The following is a 22,967-nucleotide window of genomic DNA, read 5'->3' as shown; positions in this document are numbered from 1 at the left end:
AGTTTAAACAAATATCAAGTCAGCATACTTAATCGGCTGCATGTCTCGATATGCTTGAAATATTCTTCTTAAATATTTCTACGTTTCATAAAACAAATGACGGCGGAATATTTAACGTTTTATGACGCAAATTCGCACGTTGACAAATTATGTCTCTTAAATTCTTTGTCTCATATATTTTCTTACTCTCTGTCTCTTATATTTTCATTCTCTGTCTCTTATATTTTCAATTAATTTGAATAGACAGATTATTATCACGTACTTATTAAGTGCGCCAGTATGAAAAACTGTTATATAAAATTGTTTTAATATATCCAATCAAAAATATAAAATAATTGTGCATTGCAACATAAATGATGTTGATTTTCGTAAAAAGAATGTTTAGATGAATAATAAGTGTTGTTTAACATTTCATAATTTTCAAAATGTTAGAAATATTTTGTAAAAATGTTGAAATTAGATAAATAAAAATAATGATTGAGACAGGGTTTTATTTCTGATTTTATTATTAATTATAACAACCATCCTCACTCGACGCGCAGCCGGGTCCGTAGCCGTCGGAGCTCTAAATTTTAAAATAAAAATATTTGTTGGACGTCAATCAATTTTTATAAAATTGGTAAAGAAATAAAAAAACAAATAGAACTCAAAGGTGGATAGTTGGAAGGACCCTAGGATATAATTGATCATCCGATAGATATATATACTAAGTTAAATCCAATATATAACATACTAAATAATTAAATCAATAACAAAAAAATTTTGACTCAGGCAGGAGGATACAGATTTATTAATGAATTTCTTACAGTTGCCAACTGGAACTCCTTCTCGACAAATTCTTATCAGATTTAATACAACGATATAATATAACTTCGGCGATATAATCCAACTTCGACGATCTTACGCAATCACTTTATTCAGTGATGATTATTTAATAATAAACGGTGATCCGACTAATCGGGGGAACAACTCTCGGAATTACAAAAGATGTGTACAGTAACACAGCTTTCCGCAGAGTGAGTTTTCAGCTTCTCTGATAAAGGTCCAGTATATATGGGCCGCCTTGATAGCTGGCGTGTGCTCATGTCATTAATTTCACCGGTAGGCCTACTAGATTTGAACCTTGAATATTCGGGCAGCCCCGTCAGATTCCTGGCTTTTTCCGGCAACAACTGATTTGGCGTCCTTGTTTAGTGGGTCCTCGACTAATGGGTTAAATCGGAATGTGGCTAACATCGCCGTCTTCTTCTCGCCCTTACAATTTGGCTGATACGGGTCGTTTTTCCACAAATAGTCCTCTCATATTGTCTACTTTACTTTATGTAAAACTATACGTTGCCTGCTCGTCTGAGTCATTTTAAATAGTGCAACAATATTACAGATTACATATAGAATAATATCCATACTCTACAGAGACTCCCGATAAATCGGATCATGTCAATGTTGAGGGGAATACAATTATACTGTTACATGATAAACGTTTTAAAAATTAAACGGTTTTAAACCCACCAAGATAATAGCCACGTTTTTTTAAGCTGTCCAATATGTTATGTTTCCTTAATTCTTTGATTGCAATACGCTACAATTATAAATTATCCAACATAAGGTAGGACATAATTGTATATATAATTATTACATAATTGTATATGTTGCATATAGGAAAGATATTTCCACAAGATTTATATTTAATAAATAATATATCATACATACTTGACATATTATGTATCCATATTTTGTTGTTTTATGTAATTACAAACTATAGAAGCTGTACAATTTAATCTAAAAATTGTATACATAATAATCCACATACATACACAATTTTGTTATAATTCTACCTCAACGCTAATGACTCTCTTTTTTTAAATATTAATCTATGTTAATTACTAAATTATTTATTACATTTTTTACTCATATATTAAATCTAAGACTTCGATTAAGTTAAATCCTGCAATCAATTAACGATTTTAACCATATTTTCCTACATACTTAAATCAAAATCGAATTTTAAATCTTAAATCTAATATAATTATAAAACATGTATCTGATAATAATTAGAAATGATCTTTTATAGCTAATTATATTTATATCTAATGTATAAATATTGGAACTTCTTATATCTTGACATAAATATAAAATCTAATAATATTATGGAAATTAATAATAGTATTATGAAAATTGTAATTCCTAATATATTAATTGCAAATTATTTAAAAACAACTAAAAAAACTTAGTGTTGTATTAAGAGAAATATTTAGATATTGATGTCGACAAAAAGATTCGAATATTTGAAAGTGCAATTTAAAATTTTATAAATAGATATTTTAATTAAAACTCAAAAATAAGCTACATAGAGATTCTATAAATTATAAATCTCATTTTCTCTTTATTTACATATACCTATATGTACATCTATTTATTACACACTATTATTGTATCATTTTATTGTTAAAAAATCAATGACACAATTTGAACATTACTGCACACTTTGTAGACTGTAGCCACTTGGTTTCATGTTTCCGTAATAATATTATTCCCTTATTATTTGTATAAAATTTAGTTATAAATAGATTTAAATTATTTTTTTGTATTTACTGATTGTTTGCAATATGTAACATTCATAATTAAGTTATTTTCTTTTTATACGCTTGACGATAAAAGTCGCTAAATAGGTACATGAAGATTATTACGACTATTGTGAAGAAATAAGTCAGAGCTTTTGGTGTTCGACAATCCAAGATTAATGTTAGTACTAAGTAGACTAACATTAAAGCAAACTGCACCTAAAATTTAAAAGAATTTTAAGTATTAAATTTGTATAACGTTTCCATAATCTGTTTATTTAATTAAACAAATAATTAAAATAAAAATATATTAAACAAATTAAATAAGTGCTGTTAAATATATTAATAAAAAAGAACTAAGAAAGATGAAACAGACATTTATATGTATAATGAAATCTTATATCATTTCATATGTCTATTGCGCCAAAATTATTATGATAGAATATAATATAAAAATATTATATTTATAATATTTTTATGATTTATAAAAATACAAATCTTCAATTGGTTGTATTAGTAGATGGGCAAAAATTGATGGTAATAAAATATTAAAAAATCTGTAATAAAACTTTGACAGTTAATTATGTAAAAGTTAATTACCAGCTGAATCCAAGTCATATATTTCTTCCACCAGAGATACTTTTTGTACTTAGGGCCAAGAGCCGCGATGAAATAATAACTGTACATAATAACATGGACCAAAGAATTCAAGAAACCTATGATAACACCTTGTTCACCAGGCAGGAATTTCAAATAGCACCACGAGAAGACAGCCGTGATAGTATGATGGTAAACATGAAGAAAAGTAATCTGATTTTGCTTCTTTCTCAAAACGAAAAATACCTTAAAAAGCAAAACATTTAAATATTAAATTTTTTCTTACATTTTTTCTATAAAATTATTTGCTTAATTTTATTTAAACGTTTTCTTATATTTAAAATATCTGTTAATTGATATCTTAATTTGTAATGTTATTAATGATTTTTATTTCGAAGAGATATCAATGTTTATAAAAACTGATAAATGTAATAATTAATAATAAAAATAAATAAATTTAAAAAGACGTATGTGTGAGTAATAAAATTTTCATTAATTATATTGTTTATGATAAATTCATGTATTACTTCTACATCGAAAATGCTTTTGTTTCAACTATTTAAAAAAGGTTGTTCAATTTGTTAAAGGTAATGTGAACAATCGACAAATGCTTTTCCGATGACCGAGTTAGCAAAACGCTTTATTCACATTTCAAAACGTTTCGTTGCAATAGCTTTCATTGGGTAACTGACTAAAGACTAAACAATGGTTCCACTTTTAATCGATAACGGAAGCATGATATACGCTTCATTGTCTTCTTAAATCTTTGTAAGTCGGCTAACTCAAGCATTTTAATTTTTAACTAATCAATTCATTCAATTAATTTTGTTATTTAATTTAATTAAATGTTCGCTTACCGTGTCCAGAAGCTCGATAATTTTTGAGAAAAAATACCACCAAGCGCCTCGTGACATCTATACATCCGATACATACATGTAATATTGCGAAAAATATATGTTTTATTTATTAAAAACTACTGTTTTTAAACTATTTAAATTAATTAAAATATTTAAATTAAATAGGAATTAGTGAGAGAGGCAATCGGAGCCACGTGCGGTAATTATTGCGCAATCAATAAATAGTCAATAAGATAAAATATATTATCGTTTGTTAATATGTAATTTTCATGTATATTAATTTTGTTTACACGCTGAAGATGACAACAAAGAAAGTGTCGAAACGTCCGAATATGTATTGACTAATATATTTCATCTTATCTTATTTTATCTTATCTTATTGATTATTTATTAATTACGTATTTAATAATTACCGCGTGTGGCTCCGATTTCTATTCCCTAATTGATTTATTCAGGAGAGCCTATACTTAGTTCATTATTTGAATTAAATTAAATGTTATTAAAAATTAGGAAAAAGGTATTTACCGCTTGTGCGTTTGTGGTCTGTAAATTAGGTGACAAACGAATATTGCATCCATGATTAAAAAAGAAATTCTTAACATCGACGTCCCATATCTGAAATTGACGAACATTGTCTAGAATAGATTATTATTGTACATCTCAAAACGCACATGACAAGCTGATAATTTAATCAAATCATTTTTCATTTAATTTCCATGTATTGATCTTACTTGATTTAGAATAATTGTATATACATATATGTATACCTATACAGGATGTATCATTTTGATCAATGCACTTGGATTTCTCCGAAATCATGCAAGATATCAAAATTCTGTTTTGTATGATATCAAGGGGGACATATTTTGATTTTAAAAAATTTGATCTCGGGTTTTATGGTCAAATAAAAGTTAACTTTATTTTAAAAAATGTCAAAATAATTTGTTTAAACACCTATGTTTATAGCCCATCTCATTACGAGTTCAACGCGCTATAACTTAAAGTCGTCGAAGATCAAATGCGAGCTGACAATATTATTGCCTTTGTGTATGTTCGAACTGCCGTGCCTGGTTAGGAATGCAAAAGCAGCCAGTACCTTCTTCCTGATACCATACAACCTCGTAAAAAATAAGATTTTGATATCTCTGGTTTTGGAGAAATTCAAGTGTATTGATTAAAATAAGACACTCTGTATATTGTTAATTTCAAAGGTATTCATTATAGAATTTAAAAATTTCTATCAGAAAATTTTGAATTTGAATAACATTAAGTATATAAATTATACAATGTAATATTTTCAAGCTATTCAAACATACAATTAATTAGTATTTATCTAGCATACCCTTTTTATAGTATTTTCAAGTAGTTTACATAACACTCTTTTGTGTGTGAATATAGAATATGAGAAAATGTGGAATGGAGTATTTATATATCGTGACACATTTTCTTGTTTTCAATATTAAATGTACTGATGAAATAAATGTACTGTAGGGAGGATTAAACTTACCAAACTTGTCAACCAAATACTGAAGAGTACTTGAAATGCGTTATATAAGATCATAACGGTATTCAGCTGAAAAGCCGGCCGTTTTTCCATCATTTTTGGTCCAGCTTTTAAAACAAATATTAAATATGCGCCGACAATACACAACATAGGACCTGGAGATTCCATTAGAAGCCAAGTATCCACCATTGGATCTGTCGTAGAGGAATGTAATTCATTAATTTTTGGCAAATTTTCGAAAAAATAAAATATTTTATATGTATATAATGAATATATTTATATCTAATGGTGGTACAGAGCAGGTACATTATGTTCTAGTAATAATAAATTATGTGTAATGTGATAAAACAAAAACCAAAATAATTGTAAATTATATTATCAGAATGTACGAGAAAACAGTTTGTTAAAATCTGTGAAGTGTTAGGCGTATTATTACGCTTCTAGTTATTACGCTTACATTGCAAAAAAATTAGTATTATAAATAATGTATCATTATACGCGAAATAAAAGAATTATTGCCACGACACTTTTAGTAATTTTACGTGATTTGCCTGGTAGATAGATACCAGGAACATACGTGCTTGTGTTATGTTTATTAATTTCTGTGGTAATTTATGCGAGTGCATGAGAGACGTCGATAATGAACTCTGTACACGATTTTAAATATCTTGCACTTAAATGCACTTATGAAAGATTTCGCGTCGTTTTGTTAAAAAGAACTTACCTCTAACGTTTTTTAAAACCTCGTTATAATTGCTAACAACAAGTCGTATAAGACTAGTCATATTGGCGATGTTATTTTCAAAAGATAGGGATAACTCTTGAATTGTTTATCAGGAAATCTGAAATATGTGTAAAAGAATTTAGTAATCACTTTAATTTTATATACCTTAAAGAGATATATTATTTGTAAGTGTGACAGAAGAAGTAAAAAAGATACATCATTTAGATGCTTATAACATCAAAGTTAAATCGATATCGATTTAATTGGGGGGAAAAGGGGCGAGAGAAGAGATTTTAATGATCCAACGATAACTGATGTGTTTTAACTTGGTCCGACAAAAAATCGGCACCAAGTTAACAAATATATGTGAATAATATGCATATAGAACTAGTAATAGGGTATTAAAGATCCAACCTCAGACCATAAATAATAGTTTATTCTAATTTGATCGTGTATCATAACGATCTTATTTTTTTTAATATTATAAGAATTTAAATTTGCAAAATTAAAACAATTGTATCTTTATATTTATGAGAATGTATATATCGCTTATTTGCTGAATGACGCAACTAAAAAATCGCTCTTTTTGAGTTATTTGTACAGGAAAAAAGGTAGTTACATGTACTATTTATAGTTAAATCGACAATGCTTAACCTTCACGAACTCATTTGAGCGAGCAGCTGTGTCACTATCATTCAGGGAATTATGTAGGTTACAATAACGTCTTATCTCAGTCTTATCTCCATTGTTATAGTGAGAACATCGTAAAAGTTGCAAAAAGAGTGACATGCCAATACGGTATTTTAAAATTCTCATAGAAAGTTATAATAATTCAAAACTTGAAATCGTGTCTGCTGAAAAATCACAATTTTTGAGTTACGTCATTGTTGCAGCAAATGAGCGAATATATATGTAATATAGAAACATATATATAGAAGGGGTGTATGTGTAATTCTAATTTAAAATAATTACGCACGTGACAACTGTTACATTCTTTGCAAAGATGTATCCATAAACATTTACCTTTTTACCTTTCTGTTAAAAATATTAATGTAAATTGACTATTTTCCAAGGAATGCTCTTAATAAAACGTTTTTTTTTTAATTTTGCTTTACGTAAATTATTAACTCTTGCTCCACATGAATTTGATAAACACACAATGTGCAAATTTAATTAAATTCTTGCGCACTATAATAAAATTTAGTTTAGTAGTTAATAGTGTTACTAATCCAGATATCATCACCAAACTGTAATTAATTGTATCGTCACTTACAACACTGCGATCAATTTAATCGCAACATTACAGTATTATAAATATTTAACGTAACCTTTTATCTATTTATTACATTAATATTTAAACAATTGTAAGAACAAACAATCAGTATAAATCTATCACAAATTTGTATATATTAGCTCTTGAATAATCCACTTGATGCACCTTGAATAAAAAAATTTCAAAACGCAAATTTCTTGCAACATGCTCACCTCTTCTTTGATAAGCAATTGAAATCTTGCACTTTTCACAAACTCGGAAACCTCGTGACCGCGACCTTCTCCCGAGATCAACACGCTTGAACGAGAAATTCCGGGAAAGGTTGAATACGACTACACAGGTTCTGATCGATGAGAAGAGAGACGCGGCCTACCAGAAACTGATCGTGCACGATGGTTATACGTCATGAAGTAAGACCGTTGCCCAGCAAACGCGTTTTCTGTAATCCCCACCGTCGTTTTCTGTAATCCCGCCACTTGATTGACGCGATAAAAGGCCATCGGCGATAATTAAATTTGAGAATGCGGATAGATTAATGTGGAAATAGTGTAGTTTTGTCATCAATTAGATTGATGAAATTAAAATAAGGGAAGGAGAAAAGAGAGATAAAGAATGTACAGGAAGAAAGTAAGAAGTCTACATGAGAACCGTAAAAGAGGGAGTAGTAAAAAAGACAGTAAGGAAAAGGAGAACGCTGAAGGAATTCGTGAAGATGACCGCATTGACCGCGATTACGTTGAAGAACAAGTTACGCACAGGTACGAGCTACCGTGATATTGCACGAGGTAAGAAAAATTAACTTGATAATTAAAAAAGAAGCAGATAATAACATAATAAATAATTAAGGTACAATTAAAGAATAATAAGAACAAATAACATTGTCCATGGTAACATTTGTGACATTGCGTATAATTTAAAAATTAAAAACAAAATTAAGAAGTTTTTAACATTAATTATTTGAGTACATGTTTTTGCTTTTACTTTTATCTATATATTTGAAGCTTATAATAAAAATCCTTATTTTTAATTTTAGACACTTTGCTTATTACATGTTTGATAAAAATTATTTAAGACTTTATTCTTTGTAAATATCGTATAATTAATATATAATATATTCCTATACTAATTAAATAATTCCTATACTATACGAAATAATTCGCGTAGTTTTCACTTCTGGTTTTATCTAATGACAATTTTATTTAGAAACTTTTGGTTTATGTTTAAATATACATTAATAATTACTGAATACATCCTTACAAGTGATTTATCTCAGCGAATGGATTCTGTTAATATAAATCAACTTGCTCGTACGAGTATTATCGATTTTGCTTTTCGCTTTTGAATAATGAAATACAGCTGTTATATATTAAATTATTTTCTTACGGCATCGCTTCCGTTATACATCTGTATACATTCCCGTATCACACCGTATGTAATTGTTTAATCAAGGAATTTGAAACGATCGACGATAAAAAGACAATAGATATTATACATCTGTGTACCAATAAAGAAAATAGAAGTCATAACCTTGTACCAAAAATTTACGTCTATACAGAATTATATAACATGTTTACGATGTAAATCAGTTAAGTGTCGTCTACAAATTTTGAAGAATTTCGGACTGTAAAGCGGTTACGAATCCATTCAAGTGTTTGACATAGTATATTTGACCGGAATAAGTAAGATGTGTCAAAACGAGAAATGACTAATGACATGAATAATACCACAATTTATTCGTAATTTTGTAATGGGATTTCTTACGAACTTATATAATTTTTATGCAATAAATTAAAACACAAATGCCATCTATAATTTAAGTATTAATAATTTCAATATTCTAAATACTATATATAATATATATAATTTATTTCAAAATAAAAGGAATTTTGGACACATATACTTTGTTTAAAATATATTTACGATATATACATGCCTTAGATATTATTAATGCTAATAAAACCAAACAGGCTAAAAATATTAGTCATTTTAAAAATAAGCAAAGAAAAAGTTCAAATATTTAATGACAGATTTTTGTTTGCCCGGAATAAGTGAATGAATATGGACATATCTCATACCATAAAAGATATCCAAGACTTGAATTAGATGTCATTTTATTCGCAAGTTTATCCCATACTTGAGATGTGTCAATATTTATCGAATGTCTTCAGAACATTATTTTCTGACATCATAGCTGCTTTTCGAGAAAAGATCGCTACAATATTTCACAATATGAGTATATCCATGAATTTAATTAATTTATTTTATTTATCATAATTTTTTGCTTAAAATATAATATGTAAATCAATATTTTAAATTTTGACAAAATGAAGAAGATATTAACATTATTAATATAAAGTGTTAAAAAAAAAACACAAACAACTTATATAAACGCCTTACATAAACACTCTATATCCATGATTTATAGATGTTATTGATGTATTAACATATACGCGTGAAGTTATAATATATTCATATATTGTATACATGTAAAAGTTTTATTAATGGAAATCGTCGCAAATACCTACTATGTCAAAATTTCGTATTTAGTGAGATATAGTGATAACAATGCAAGAATAATAGATTAAAGTTTTCTATAGAAAAGATTCGCTGCCTCTACCGTTTCTATCTGACCTTGGTTGCTTTATGTATCTATGGATTATTAGCATTTAACCGGCCGTATGTTTTACGCAAAAAAATCAAACTTAGATTTATAAAATAATTTTATTATACAAAAAAGCATTAATAATTTATGTACATATATAAAGAAAGTGAAAAATCTACGTTCCAGCTTTAATTTATATAATGAATTTCAATAATAATTGATACTTAATTAATCCTTCAAGGTATATAATAGTATGTCCGTCTATGTGGCCGATGAATAGGATATTACGGTCTGCCACGGGGAAATATAGTCTGACGTTGAGCTGTGATATATTGTTGCAAGAGAAAAGATAAACGCAGAGTCATTTATATTTCTAATACTCGTGCTGAAGAATAAAAGCATGACTGATAGTACCGTTAGAAGGTGCCACCGAAAACACTATTTCTCTAACAAAACTAGAACTCAAGAACATTGGCCGGATGTTAAATGATGGAAGTGATTTGATGAGTGGATCGTATAACAAGAAATAGATTGTCTTTAAAAGTCGGCAGCTATGTCGTCGAGACACATAGTACGTCATATATTAATATGGCAGATTGCATACATTATACATTAATATTAGTATGACAAATTATTAGTCTGGCGAATTGCATATATTAATTTTACATTCAGTTAATTTATGTACAGTTAATATAACGTAAAGGAATAAAAAAAGACGCGTATAAAATACAAATAAAAATATATTATAACAAGTTGTTATAGCAACAAGAATTGTAAGATTACTCTGCGTATATTGTAAAAAGTATTCAAAAAAGTTCTTAAAATACTGCGTGATTTATTAATAACAAACGAAATCAGAATATAATATCACGAATTAAATAAAACAAGTTCCAGGAACGGTTTAAAAGAGAATAAAAGAACAATTAGAATTAATAGTATAAATTAAATTATTTAGCGGACAAGTTAATTATACTTACCGTATACGTATTTTGCACGTGATTGTACGAGATTCGAAGTTCTGGACAGTTTGTAGCTCAGGACAAGAACGCGGACAGTTTGAATAAATTACGAATGACGTATTGTTTAATAACGGGAGCTGTCGTAAAGTTTATAAAAAAAAAAAAGAATTTCTCGCGCGTCTATACCTGACTTTAACGATCTGACAAAAATTTATTATCGTTAGAAATACACCCGTAGCCAGCATGTGGTATCGTGATTTAATGACGCGTGACTTAATGACGAGTGATAAATGCATTTTAAATTGTCGTCATTGGTATGCAAAATAATTATATGACTAATCAATTGCGGTCGAGCCAATAAAAGGCGCGAAGATGTTATGAGCAAAAATAACCTGCAACGCGGCTTTCTATTCATTCTTAACTTAGGAAGTAAGTTAATGATTTGCAGCTGAAAAGTAGAATTATCTCTTTGTAGTGGGTTACGCGGTCGGGATATTATCGATAGGGTTGTAGCGGATTTAACGATTAATGCGTCGAAGGTAACACGAATTTCCATGTGAAACCGCATGTCATGGATGAAAAATCGTGATCTACAATTCCAAGAACCGAAAGGATGACTAAAGAAAAAAGTAAAAACATATACACATGACACAATATCTGAAAAATCATAAAAACTGAGTAGACAGAAAAATTGATAGTAGCGACTCTGGACTACTAATTATCATGATAATAGCAACCTATTTATCTATGCTTTAGAAGAAAATATGTTGTTTAAAAAGTATATAAACTGTATAATACCCAGTATAATCCAGTTCTTTCTTTTATAAATATTTTTTTGCATTATTTATTTTTATTGAAAAATATATTTATAAATGCATTAACTGTAAATTTTGGTGTATGTATTATATGTATATAATATAGTATATTTGGTTGAAATGTATACACTCAGTTATTTTTTTAAATAATAAAGAATTATAATTAATATTCTTAATAACAGTTTTATTTTGTTTTTCCATTGATATCTAAAAGCAACAATATCTCATGAACGACTACGGAAAATCATAGATTATTGCGCATTATTAAATTTGACATGAAACTTTAATCGTGCTGTAGAAATTGATCTCTTTCAATCTTAAATTCTGTTTTACCATTTTTTAATTATTTTTCTATATTTTTCTTTCAATAAAAACTATTTTTTTACAAAACTTTCATAAAGTACTTAAGATATACACAAAAACCTATAAAATTTGAAATATCACAATATTCTAAGTACGAATTTCAAGAAGCACTACTTCTGAAGCAATGCTATCAAAAAAATTTTGATTACGTTCATGCGTGGATCTTCAAGAATGGATAAAGATCAAATATAACGGCACCTTCGACAGCACCTCTGTAATGAAAGCGAGATGCTTGGATACATGTTCCGTTCATCCTCTCTTTCATCTTTTTTTTCCTCTTGTCCTCGTTTGGGATGTGTTCTCGAAAAAGTAGGTCGTCTACCCATTTGTGTGCATGCCACGGTCATGGCCACGACTAATTATTTAACCCAATATATTCGACTGAGCAATAAAATAAAAAAGAATAATGCTAGTGCGAGATAATCGCAATTATCTGGATAGGTTAGAATAAGAAGAAAATACTTTCTGTATGTTTAAATATAGAGGATAATCTAAAGCATACAGAAAATTCCTTCTATAAGATAAATGTACCAATATCGGGACACTTAAGACCTATGTCTGGACACCTTTATCATTTTAGTTTTTAAATAAGTATAACGCAAATTAAAAAATCAAAGATAAAAATATAATACCAGAAAAATATTTTTATCTTTGATTCTTTGATTTTAATTCGCGTTATAACTTATTTAAGGACTAAAATGATAAAAATGTCCAGACATAGGTACGCGTCTAGAAATTGGTACATTTACCTTATAGCATATACTCACATATACCAAACAATCAAACGTATATTTTCGTTATTCTTTTCAAACTAAATGTTCCATTTTTCCTGGAATTAAATTAAATTAGAAATATGTACCAGTTTTGCATCTTCCTATATTTTAGATATCCTTTGCAACATTTTAACATTATTAAAACAAATTATTATTATGAAGTTAACGCATTGGCAACATCAAAATTTTAATATCGCTGGAAAAATATAGTTAATATTTGAAAGGTATGTACAATTTATTATAATCTGCTTTTTTAAGTATCTAAGTTATATATAGATAAAATACAAATTATGTTGTGGCTTAATATCAATGCACGTATTTATATAGTAAACATTACATCTAAAATATAATTAAAATACATTTTTAATTAAATATACTTACAAGGAAACTCACGGATATGAAAAAAAATACGTGTCTCTTATTTTCATCTAGAGAACAACATACTAAAAGCTCATCAAAATCGGAGGACACTTCCGTGGGTCTTCTTGTTAGAAGGAGAGAAGAAAAAACATTGTATGTTGGGGTTGTTGATACATGTATAAATAACAATATTAATAATAATGATTTATTAACTATGTTAATGTCGATATTAGAAATCTTTTATATATATATGTATATATATATATACATATATGAAATTTTTAATATACATATTTAATATATATACATACTATATATATATGTATGTATATCGTAAATGTTTTTGCAAATTGCAAAGAAAATAAATGTAACTTTAAGTTTAAAATAAAACTTGGTGTAGAATTTGCAATTATTTCCCTTTTAATGCTAAACTTTAATTAATTAACTTTAATGTTTATCATATTCCGAGTACAATATTGTGAAAACTTTCTAGTATTGTTTTTATTATACAGAAATAGTTGGACGAATATAGAGTATAAAGTTGAAAAATTACTGCGGCGTTAACTAAAAAAGAGATGAGTTGTATTTATCCTAGTAACATGAAAGGTATAAGTAAGTTTTTTTTTTATAAATGAATATACTACGTTCCTGTCGCCCATGTTATATCTTAGATATTTTCGTACATATTTTATAAAAATTATTTTAAGTTACGATTGTAGATACTGTTGCAATGAAATATGTGCTACAAAATTTATTATCAACGAAAGGTTAATATATGTATATATAAAAAAATACAATTGCGAAGAATAATTTTGCAGTCAATTTTAACTATTGCATTATTTAAGCAAGTTTACTGTTATTGCTAACTGTAGAACATTTCTAGAAAAAACAGCCTTTTAATTCTAGATGCTAATAATTTATGCTACATCTTGTTGTTTTTTTTTTCATTATGACGAGTGTAACAAGTATTAATTTAACACTGTTTAATAAAAAAATCACTTTTTGTTAAAATAATTATTTCCCGTAATTTTTTGAGTGCTGAATACGATCTCGTTTACCAAAATGTCATGTCATTGTCATGTTTTATGTGATAAAGCTATTTGATAAACGAGATCGTATTCAGTGCCCAAAAAAATTATGAGAAATGATTACTTTTATTCTTATGCATTTTTTTAATTATACAGTCTTTTATTAAAATGGAGATTGAAGAGACGGAGTACGTGTTAAATGTTAAAGGTTCGATATGTAAAAGATTTTATGCAATACGTGCATGGAAAGTGCCCCATTACGCACGCTACGCGTGCGTGATAGACCACTTTCCAGGCACTTGCAACATAAAATAGGGTGTGTAAGCCGTGCGTAAACTCCGCACCCGGGAATTTTCATCTTTACGGCACTTGATACACAAATAACTATTTCCTAACGCGAGCGTAAAATGGGCCGCTTTTCGCGCTTGTTTTGAGTGAGCAAAACGATCCATTTCTCCACTAGTTGAGAAATGGAGCCATTTCTCAACTAGTGGAGAAATGAAATTGTAAAACAAGCGCGAAAAGCGGCCTGTTTCACGCTTTTGTTAGGAAAAATAGTATGAACAACTCGTGGGAAGAGTGGTCGAGCCCAAATGAGTGCGACCAACTTCACACTGATTCAGAATCGACCACTTTTCCCACTAGTTGTACAATATACTATTTCGAAATGAAACGTAACGAACGTTATAGAATAATCTTATTAGATTCTCAGGTCGCCAGCAACTGATATTTAATTTTGAGAAATATTTGTATCAATGCGAAAAATGAAATAAAATCAGAAAAGATCATGTGTATTAGACGTCGTGTTTCGAATTTATGGTTCTTTCAGTTTTCCATTCAAGATTTCGGCGGAGATGCCGTTTACTTCTGTCTTTGGTGTTGCCATTTTGCTTGCTGGTTTTTTCTTGATGTACGTTTTATAATAAAAATCTCCAAATAATATAATCATAAATAAATTCTGCGGTACCATTATGTATGCTGGCCACAATGGAAAACCGCAGTCTTTCACCCAGACTAATTGTAAATAGTGTAACGTAATCACGAAAAATTGGACCAGCTGTAGCTGAGTGATGTACTTTTTCCACGCGCTTGTGTTTATCTTCATAGACGCTAACAGATAGTGCGTGTACATTATCACATGAACAAATGTATTAACTAATCCTGAAATACAATGTTAATAATTAGTTAATCGTTGTAAAATTCTTCTGTACAAACTTATTAGTTGATACATTTAATCCTAATAGATATACATAATGTCTTATCATCTTTATATTATTCTTCTTACGTTTATATTGATTACAATTTTTATGTTATAAAGAAATAAGATTTACTTTTAATTATATCGCTAAATTTACAATGTATTTCAAATTAAAAGACATGAATATAAAGCATTAATTTCTGTAAATTCTGTAAATTAAATTTTGCATTTTTTGTACATACCTAAGAAAGTAGCATGACCACCAGGCAGATATTTAACGGCACCCCAAGCACCCATTAGAATGCCAACATGATGATATAGGTGTAGAAACGTCACTTGTGTCTGCTTCTTTCTGAGTACGAAAAAGATGGTGTCCATCAAATCCAGTAACTTGATAAAAAAATACAGCCAGACCAATTTGGTGATCTGTTTAATAGGCAAATATATACAATAGACATTAATCCAGCAATTTTCTTGCTCATATCTTATTTTTACGTAAATAAAACTGTAAGGGCTCAGACACAATGACAAAAATAAGGAATAAGATAAAGGAATAAGGAATAAGGGAATGTCGCATCTCACTTCAGTACACGTACATTAAAGTGAGATGCAACATGCCTTATTCCTTATTTCTTTATCTTATTTCTTATTTTTCTCATTCTGTCTGAGCCCTAAAAGTAAAGATATTTGTTCTTATATAAACTAAAAAAAAATTACTACAGTAATACCGCTACTTTAAATTACACAAGATGCATTTGTTAATGCAAATAAATTGATGTCTTAAAATTAGATAATTTTAGCGAAAGTAAATTTCTAATTGAATAACTTCTTCTTACCTGTAGAGCCTTTGGTGTATTCGAAAAATCGACAGCTTGGCAAAAGTAATTATATTCTCCTAACCAACCTTCTGTTAATGCCTGAAATATATAATTACAAAGTAAACTTTTTCAAACAGAGTGAGAGCTTAAATAAGTATTTATAATTATACTGGATTATTATTATATGAAGGGGTAAAAACCATAGTGATGTAAATCAAATTTTTCAAGATATTGACTTGTATGCATAGAGGCAATTTACGTATTGTATAGATTGCATCTATATGCACACAAATCAATATTTTAAAAAATTTGACTTACACCATGATTTTTATTCCCTCATATTGCGATTGCATGCACAATATTTAGTTATTTAATGCCAGGAAGTTCGCAGAATTCGTCACACTTTAAAGACTTGTTATCTTAAAACTCAATTTTTCATTGTTCTTATTAAATTACATAATGTAATAAAAAATAATTTTTTAAAGATTTATATCAACTTCTGTGAATAATAGGAAATATTTTCATCTTTTCTTCTTTATAAAAATAGAAAATATTTTTATAAAACAAATTAGAGATTAAATAATTAATTAAAAATGTAATGTGACTTACTTTGTAAAATAATATTGCATTTAATAGAATTTGTGACACATTATATATTTGCAATATCCTGTTCAATTTAAAAGGCTGTCTTTTTTCCATAAGTCTCGGTCCAAGATTACATATAAAATATAGATACACTCCAATCAAAGTTAAGCCAGGCCACGGCGAGCCGATTAGGAAATAATCTTTAGTACGTGGATCTTGCAATATAAGAAATAAATAAAATTAATAAATTATTAGAAGTTTATTAAATTGTTTTTATTGCGTGTTACAACACGTATAAATATATATAAATAAAATTATTCACAAATAATTATTCTAAATATTTTAAAATTTGACGTAGATAATGCCTTATAATGCTTTATATAATTACACGATTAATGCATTATACAATTGTACATAAAAACTGATATAAAGTACATACTGATAATAATCACTTATACTTATATAATACTTTTATTGCCAAAATTAAGAAAATTATCTTGAAATACTAAACTAATAAAATAAAAATGTCTAAAATAAAGATATGACGAAAATGGTCTTATTTCTGTATGACTTGCAGTTATTTCTTTTCTTGTAAATTTCAATTAGTTATTTTGTTCTTACTAGGTGAGAAACAGGTAGTAATGATGGTTTCAGTAATGGCAGTTTCAGTAATGATGTTAATTGATCTGGTTGTTATCGTATTATAATGATATATATTGTGTGATATACATATTCAAACAGAATGCGCAAAAAAATATACTAAAAAATTAAAATGGACTTAATAATGTACAATTAAATGTCACTGCAGTGTTATAAACTATGTGTTACGAGAGATAACGCAATCATATGCAGCTTCTTAAATAGTGTTAAATTTTAGGAATTAATTTTTAACATTATTTTATAAATACTTTATATAAATATATAATCTCAAAGGCTTCGTTTGAAAGATACAGAATGTTAAAAATTTTATAAAACTATCGTTTATTGTCTTAATAGCTCCTAAATAAAAAGCGATTTTATTTTCAAACTCCGTTCAGTGACTAGGCACATATTAACTGACACAGACTGATTAATTTAACTTAAAGATGTACTAAATGCGGATTATGTGGATATTTCTGTAAGTCAGTACTTTATATTTGCATATTTCTACATGTAAATTTCAAGTAGTTCTCATGTACATATATTTATAATTTAACACAAGCAAAATTGAAATAATTCTTAATAAATTAATATCTTAATTTTTCAAACAAATTCAATGTTATTAAAGAAGATTTCTTTTTCCTAAAATATTTTTATAATTTAGGGACATTATAAATTATTTGCTCTCTCTTATAATAATATTTTATGAGATTTTTTAATACAATAAATTATTCTAAAAATATAAAAAATATCCTTAAATGTAAAAAATCTAATGTAAGTAATAAGATAAAACATTTACCCGCCAAATCTTCGTTAACGTATTTATAAAATGCTATGAGTTCCTCTAACATTGCAGTCATTATGACGATACCGAACAAACTTTGGTAGTATCTTTATAAATCGTCATGCGATTAGTCAGGCTTATCACGATATTTACACGGAGAACGTTAATTGATTAATGCCTTATTCTTCTTCATTAATAAGTCAGTTACGATGAAAAAGCGTGTTTTTTAATTTCAGCTTTTTTCAAGCACTTATTCCGGATTATTTTCGATTCTGGTGAACTGAGTAACACGAGGCTTGACGTTTTATTTGACTACTTGAGGGATACCTTTACTGGCCACTCTTTTCAACAATTTCTTTCAACGCGACTAGTCACCACGAAGCTTCAAAACCGACTGCGACATTGCGTTTTCCCTTTCTGCTCCGTCATAATGTTAACATCTCATTGTATTGTAATTATAGTAAGCTTGTGCAATAAACACGGGATCTTCCAAGTATCGCACTGATGTCTATCCCTTCTAGCTAACCATGACCTCTTAGGCAATTTTGCCCATCATTACAATAGTGAAAAAACATTGAATATTTAAAGATAATTATATTATGAGAACAAAAATTTCAAGTTGGAAATTTAAATTTCAACCTTTCCCCCTTTGTTGAATTTTCGATTTTTTACCTTTGACCAATTTAACCAGTCTATTGATTATACAATATAAAGGTGTATTTTGGAGCATATAATGTGGAATCAATATTTGATATGTGTCATTCATTAAATATGTGTTTTAATCATAAGAGTTATGTAGTAAGTAAGGAAGATATATTACATACACACACACATTACACACACATTCATATTTTCTAGAATAATTTTACATAAAAAGCATAAAATTATTATAAAATTCTAATTAAAATTATTCAAAATTATCATTTGTCATTGATCTATTTTAAAATAAAGATATTGGTGAATTTAAATTTGTGCTTGATATTATAAGAAAGAACTAGAGAATGCTATTAATCTTAAAAGATATACAATTGTTTCAAAATAAAATATAATTTTGCATTATGTACTCTGTATATCTGAATCAGTGACTATTCACTGATATCAGTCTAAAGTATGCCACTTCAGTGACTTTTCACTGATTCAGATTTAGAAAGTATCAATAATATTTTAACATCTCACGTACTGCATGTATAAATAAAAATAGTTTTTCAAATAAAGCCCAAATAAAGTATTTATCTCTTCCAGTTGACAGCCCTATAGTCGACATAGTTAATTTCCAAAATTTTTCAAGCTCCTAATTTGTAGGCAACACAATTCTTTAGTTTCAGCTTTCTCGCGGATAATTGCGGTTAATTACAACGTAATTGCACTTACTCAGAATGCTCAGACGCGTGACGTATCATTAAGAATACGAATATGGAGCATTGCAACAATCACGAACATTCACCGACATTCAAGAAAAGATATGTATACTGCAACGTTATTATTTCTGCAGTTTGAAAAAACCTATTTGCCCACATTGGCAATTTAGCCAACATTGTTTCGTCAAAAATATTGAAAAAATTTATCATTTATTATAATTATTTAAATTTCATCATTTGATATGTTGTTTCTACTCTCAAAACTTCTTTGTACGTCTTAACTTTTTCTGGCTAGTAACTCAAATTAATTTACGTCAAAAGATGAGGTGATATTAAATTAACATTATGTTAAAAAGTATTAGAATTTGCATCAAACTGATAAATGTATATAATGCTTTACTATTATTTGCATTATTAAACCTTAATGAAGCATTCTTCTTTTTCAATGACTTATAATTGCTGTTGCCACAGATACGTAAAAATAGGAAATTAAAAAAAATAAAACCATGCAACTATTTTCTATTATTTTTAAAATATTTTGTCGTTTTAAATATTAACTAAATATTATTTTAAGAAGTAATTTATAATAATATGCCAATAAATTAAATAATAATGCTAAGAACTTTTTCTACCGAACCGTACCGAAGTACTGTTTGATTTTTGGTTACATAACAAAATAAAGAAATTTTATAAAAATTTATTTAATCCGAGAACAAACAAGCCATTTTTTGTTTTATTTAAATGTATTCGAGTTCAATAACAATAGATTGACAGATCGTTTAACATATATGTACAATGTGCTGGTCACTGACCTCGTAAAACAGGCACTGACATATTAATGTACTAATTATAGAAAATATCCTTTAATTGAGAAATATTATAAACAAGTTCTTCTTTCTATTCACCTTGCCGTTGGTTTTTATCGCTGTTGTTCATTGATGTTTCAATGTTAATAAAAACACAATTTACGTCAAACATTACATAAGCTGTTTCATTGACTTTAGGCATTCTTGTCATCTGAAAGGTTAATGTAAAAATAACAGCTTTAAAAAACTTTTTAATAGTTAAAAAGGAACATTACCCCCACATAATATCATAATTATATACAGAGTAATATTGCAGCAAGTTTTTTTTCGATATTTTGGCTCCTTATTCATTATTGTGTTATGTTATAATTGATTACATATTTCTGCAATCCATGTAAAAACTACATATGTTTCTTAATATCTTTTTTCTGTTTTTTTTCTGTTTAATTTTTATTCTCATCAATTTAAGGGCTGTAAAATTAACATCAAGCATCAACAACGTTTGTCGTGCTTAACAATTTAACGTACTGTCACTGACATGCAATATTTTATGTTACATTAGCGACATCTCTCAATTAAGTTCACAGTTATAATTAATGCTTGCCAGAATGCAAGAATTGTGTACTATTACTCGTAAATAGAATTGCTCTAAAACTTCTAAAGTAAAAGTAGTAAGTATGACGATTTTCAATTATAGGTATGTAGAATCTTATATTTTATCTTACATTTTTATAATCTATAAAGAGTATAAATAGTAAAAAAGCAATAGCAATATTATATGTATACAAATTTAAAAGTTTGCATATAGTAATGTCTCCGTGAATTTTGAAAAATACTGTGTGTAGGTTTGTGTTTCTTTCTTCCAATTACTTATTAGATAAATATATTATATTAATTTTTATAAGAATTATACTGTTAAGTTTATTTATTATATGAGAATTATATCAAATTAATAGGTTATTTATTTCGAGATAAGCTTTTGGATTTAACGTATTTTATTTGATAAGGATAACAATACAATTGATGTGATATCCTTATATCTATATATATTTGTTTTGTTACCAATATGATGAATGAAATTCATATGGAGCGGAAACGAAAGCCTTAGTGAGTTCTAAGGCCGCGACCTCGAACTCTTGCATTCGTCAGTTTGTGCGATGATAGTTTATAATTCAAGTAATTTCACACACACACGCACACACATTGATTTCGTAATAATTAATTACTCATCACGTAATAACAAATATTTGTTCAATATTTCAGAAATTTGAAATAAAAATATAAAAAATATTATCGTCGAACACTAACTAGTTCTCATTTAACGGTTCATCCGAAAGTAATTAGCGTCTTAACAATTTTACTAACAGAAATTAGATTCGAATATTATAAAAAACGATGTCAAATGTGCCTATACGTTATATCAGTTCTACTCTAATGTTTATATCATAATGTCATTATATATACTATGTAAATGGTATTAATGTAAAAAATTTTTAAAAATTGACAATTTTTTTTATTGCGTACGATAATGCGAATGTGTGAAGATCGCTCGAGAAAGAGAAATTATTTCGTTATAATATAAGAAGCAACCGATTAGTTTAATTATGGCTCGAAATCTGCACGTCATTGTTTCCGATTATAAATATCGTGACTTGCGAGACACCTATAGTATCCATGCGATCAAGAACCTGTGACTGTAAAGGAAATGATTGATCAGAAAATAATAATTGTTATTAAATAATGATGAATTATTTATGTATAATTGTTAATAAAATATAAATGAACATAATATATAAATTTATATAATTCTTTATCATTATTTATATATAATTATATAATTAATAATTAATATCTTAATAGTTATTGGAATATTCAATGCAGAAACCTCTATGGTATAATTAACTTTTTGTTATCTTTTCCAAAAATTTTATTACAAAATTATTATAAAAAATTGTAAGTTAGAAAAATCGTAACCAGTTACTGTAATGTACTTCACACAATACTCACCTTTGTATATCACAATTAGTATACGCTGCGTTTTCACATATTATAAATTTCAGCATGCATAATATTGCATAACTTTTTATATTTGCATCCTAATGTATTTTTATATATAACTATACCAATATTTAAATTTTTATATACCTATATACCTAAAATATTTTTTAATTAAAAATACAAAAATAATTTATTCAATATTCAATACAACTCATTTCAACCTTTGTCTCTGTTATTACGTCATCTCGATGCTTTTTGATCTATATTTAAATTCCAGTGAAAAATTTACCTGTTGTTTCTCACGTTAATAATGTAACAATAAGCATTTCGCTCTTCATGGAATAAAGTAGAAAAAGTATGTGTGA

General features: G+C 27.7%; 2 protein-coding genes across 2 annotated transcripts; both read right to left on the bottom strand.

Annotated features, from left to right (window-relative positions):
* Window positions 1-2,354: 2,354 nt before the first annotated feature.
* Window positions 2,355-8,265, bottom strand: Bond (james bond). Its single transcript, XM_071776061.1, has 7 exons — window positions 7,729-8,265; window positions 6,244-6,361; window positions 5,523-5,713; window positions 4,541-4,630; window positions 4,016-4,072; window positions 3,162-3,404; window positions 2,355-2,780 (listed from the first exon to the last, which is right to left on the bottom strand). Exons 2-7 carry the CDS (start codon window positions 6,302-6,304, stop codon window positions 2,622-2,624), a joined length of 801 nt encoding a protein of 266 aa, XP_071632162.1. The 5' UTR covers window positions 6,305-6,361; window positions 7,729-8,265; the 3' UTR covers window positions 2,355-2,621.
* Window positions 8,266-13,244: 4,979 nt separating this feature from the next.
* Window positions 13,245-18,835, bottom strand: LOC139811259 (very long chain fatty acid elongase 7). The gene is made up of 5 exons (XM_071775426.1): window positions 18,456-18,835; window positions 17,042-17,232; window positions 16,451-16,531; window positions 15,857-16,040; window positions 13,245-15,577 (listed from the first exon to the last, which is right to left on the bottom strand). The coding sequence occupies exons 1-5, from the start codon at window positions 18,514-18,516 to the stop codon at window positions 15,231-15,233; spliced, it is 864 nt and encodes a 287-aa protein (XP_071631527.1). The 5' UTR covers window positions 18,517-18,835; the 3' UTR covers window positions 13,245-15,230.
* Window positions 18,836-22,967: the final 4,132 nt, after the last annotated feature.

This window comes from Temnothorax longispinosus, chromosome 4, assembly GCF_030848805.1.
Source record: "Temnothorax longispinosus isolate EJ_2023e chromosome 4, Tlon_JGU_v1, whole genome shotgun sequence".
Taxonomy (NCBI): Eukaryota; Metazoa; Arthropoda; class Insecta; order Hymenoptera; family Formicidae; genus Temnothorax; species Temnothorax longispinosus.
This window is presented reverse-complemented; position numbering and strand designations above follow the sequence as displayed.

Coding starts and splice junctions, on each gene's coding strand:
- LOC139811259 (XM_071775426.1), bottom strand. CDS start 18,516: ATGACTGCAATGTTAGAGGAACTCATAGCATTTTATAAATACGTTAAC. Junction 16,532..17,041: donor ATGCAATATTATTTTACAAA/GTAAGTCACATT, acceptor TATATATTTCAG/GCATTAACAGAAGGTTGGTT. Junction 15,578..15,856: donor TGGTCATGCTACTTTCTTAG/GTATGTACAAAA, acceptor ATTGTATTTCAG/GATTAGTTAATACATTTGTT.
- Bond (XM_071776061.1), bottom strand. CDS start 6,304: ATGACTAGTCTTATACGACTTGTTGTTAGCAATTATAACGAGGTTTTA. Junction 4,631..5,522: donor GTATTTGGTTGACAAGTTTG/GTAAGTTTAATC, acceptor CGTCAATTTCAG/ATATGGGACGTCGATGTTAA. Junction 4,073..4,540: donor AGACCACAAACGCACAAGCG/GTAAATACCTTT, acceptor TCGGATGTATAG/ATGTCACGAGGCGCTTGGTG.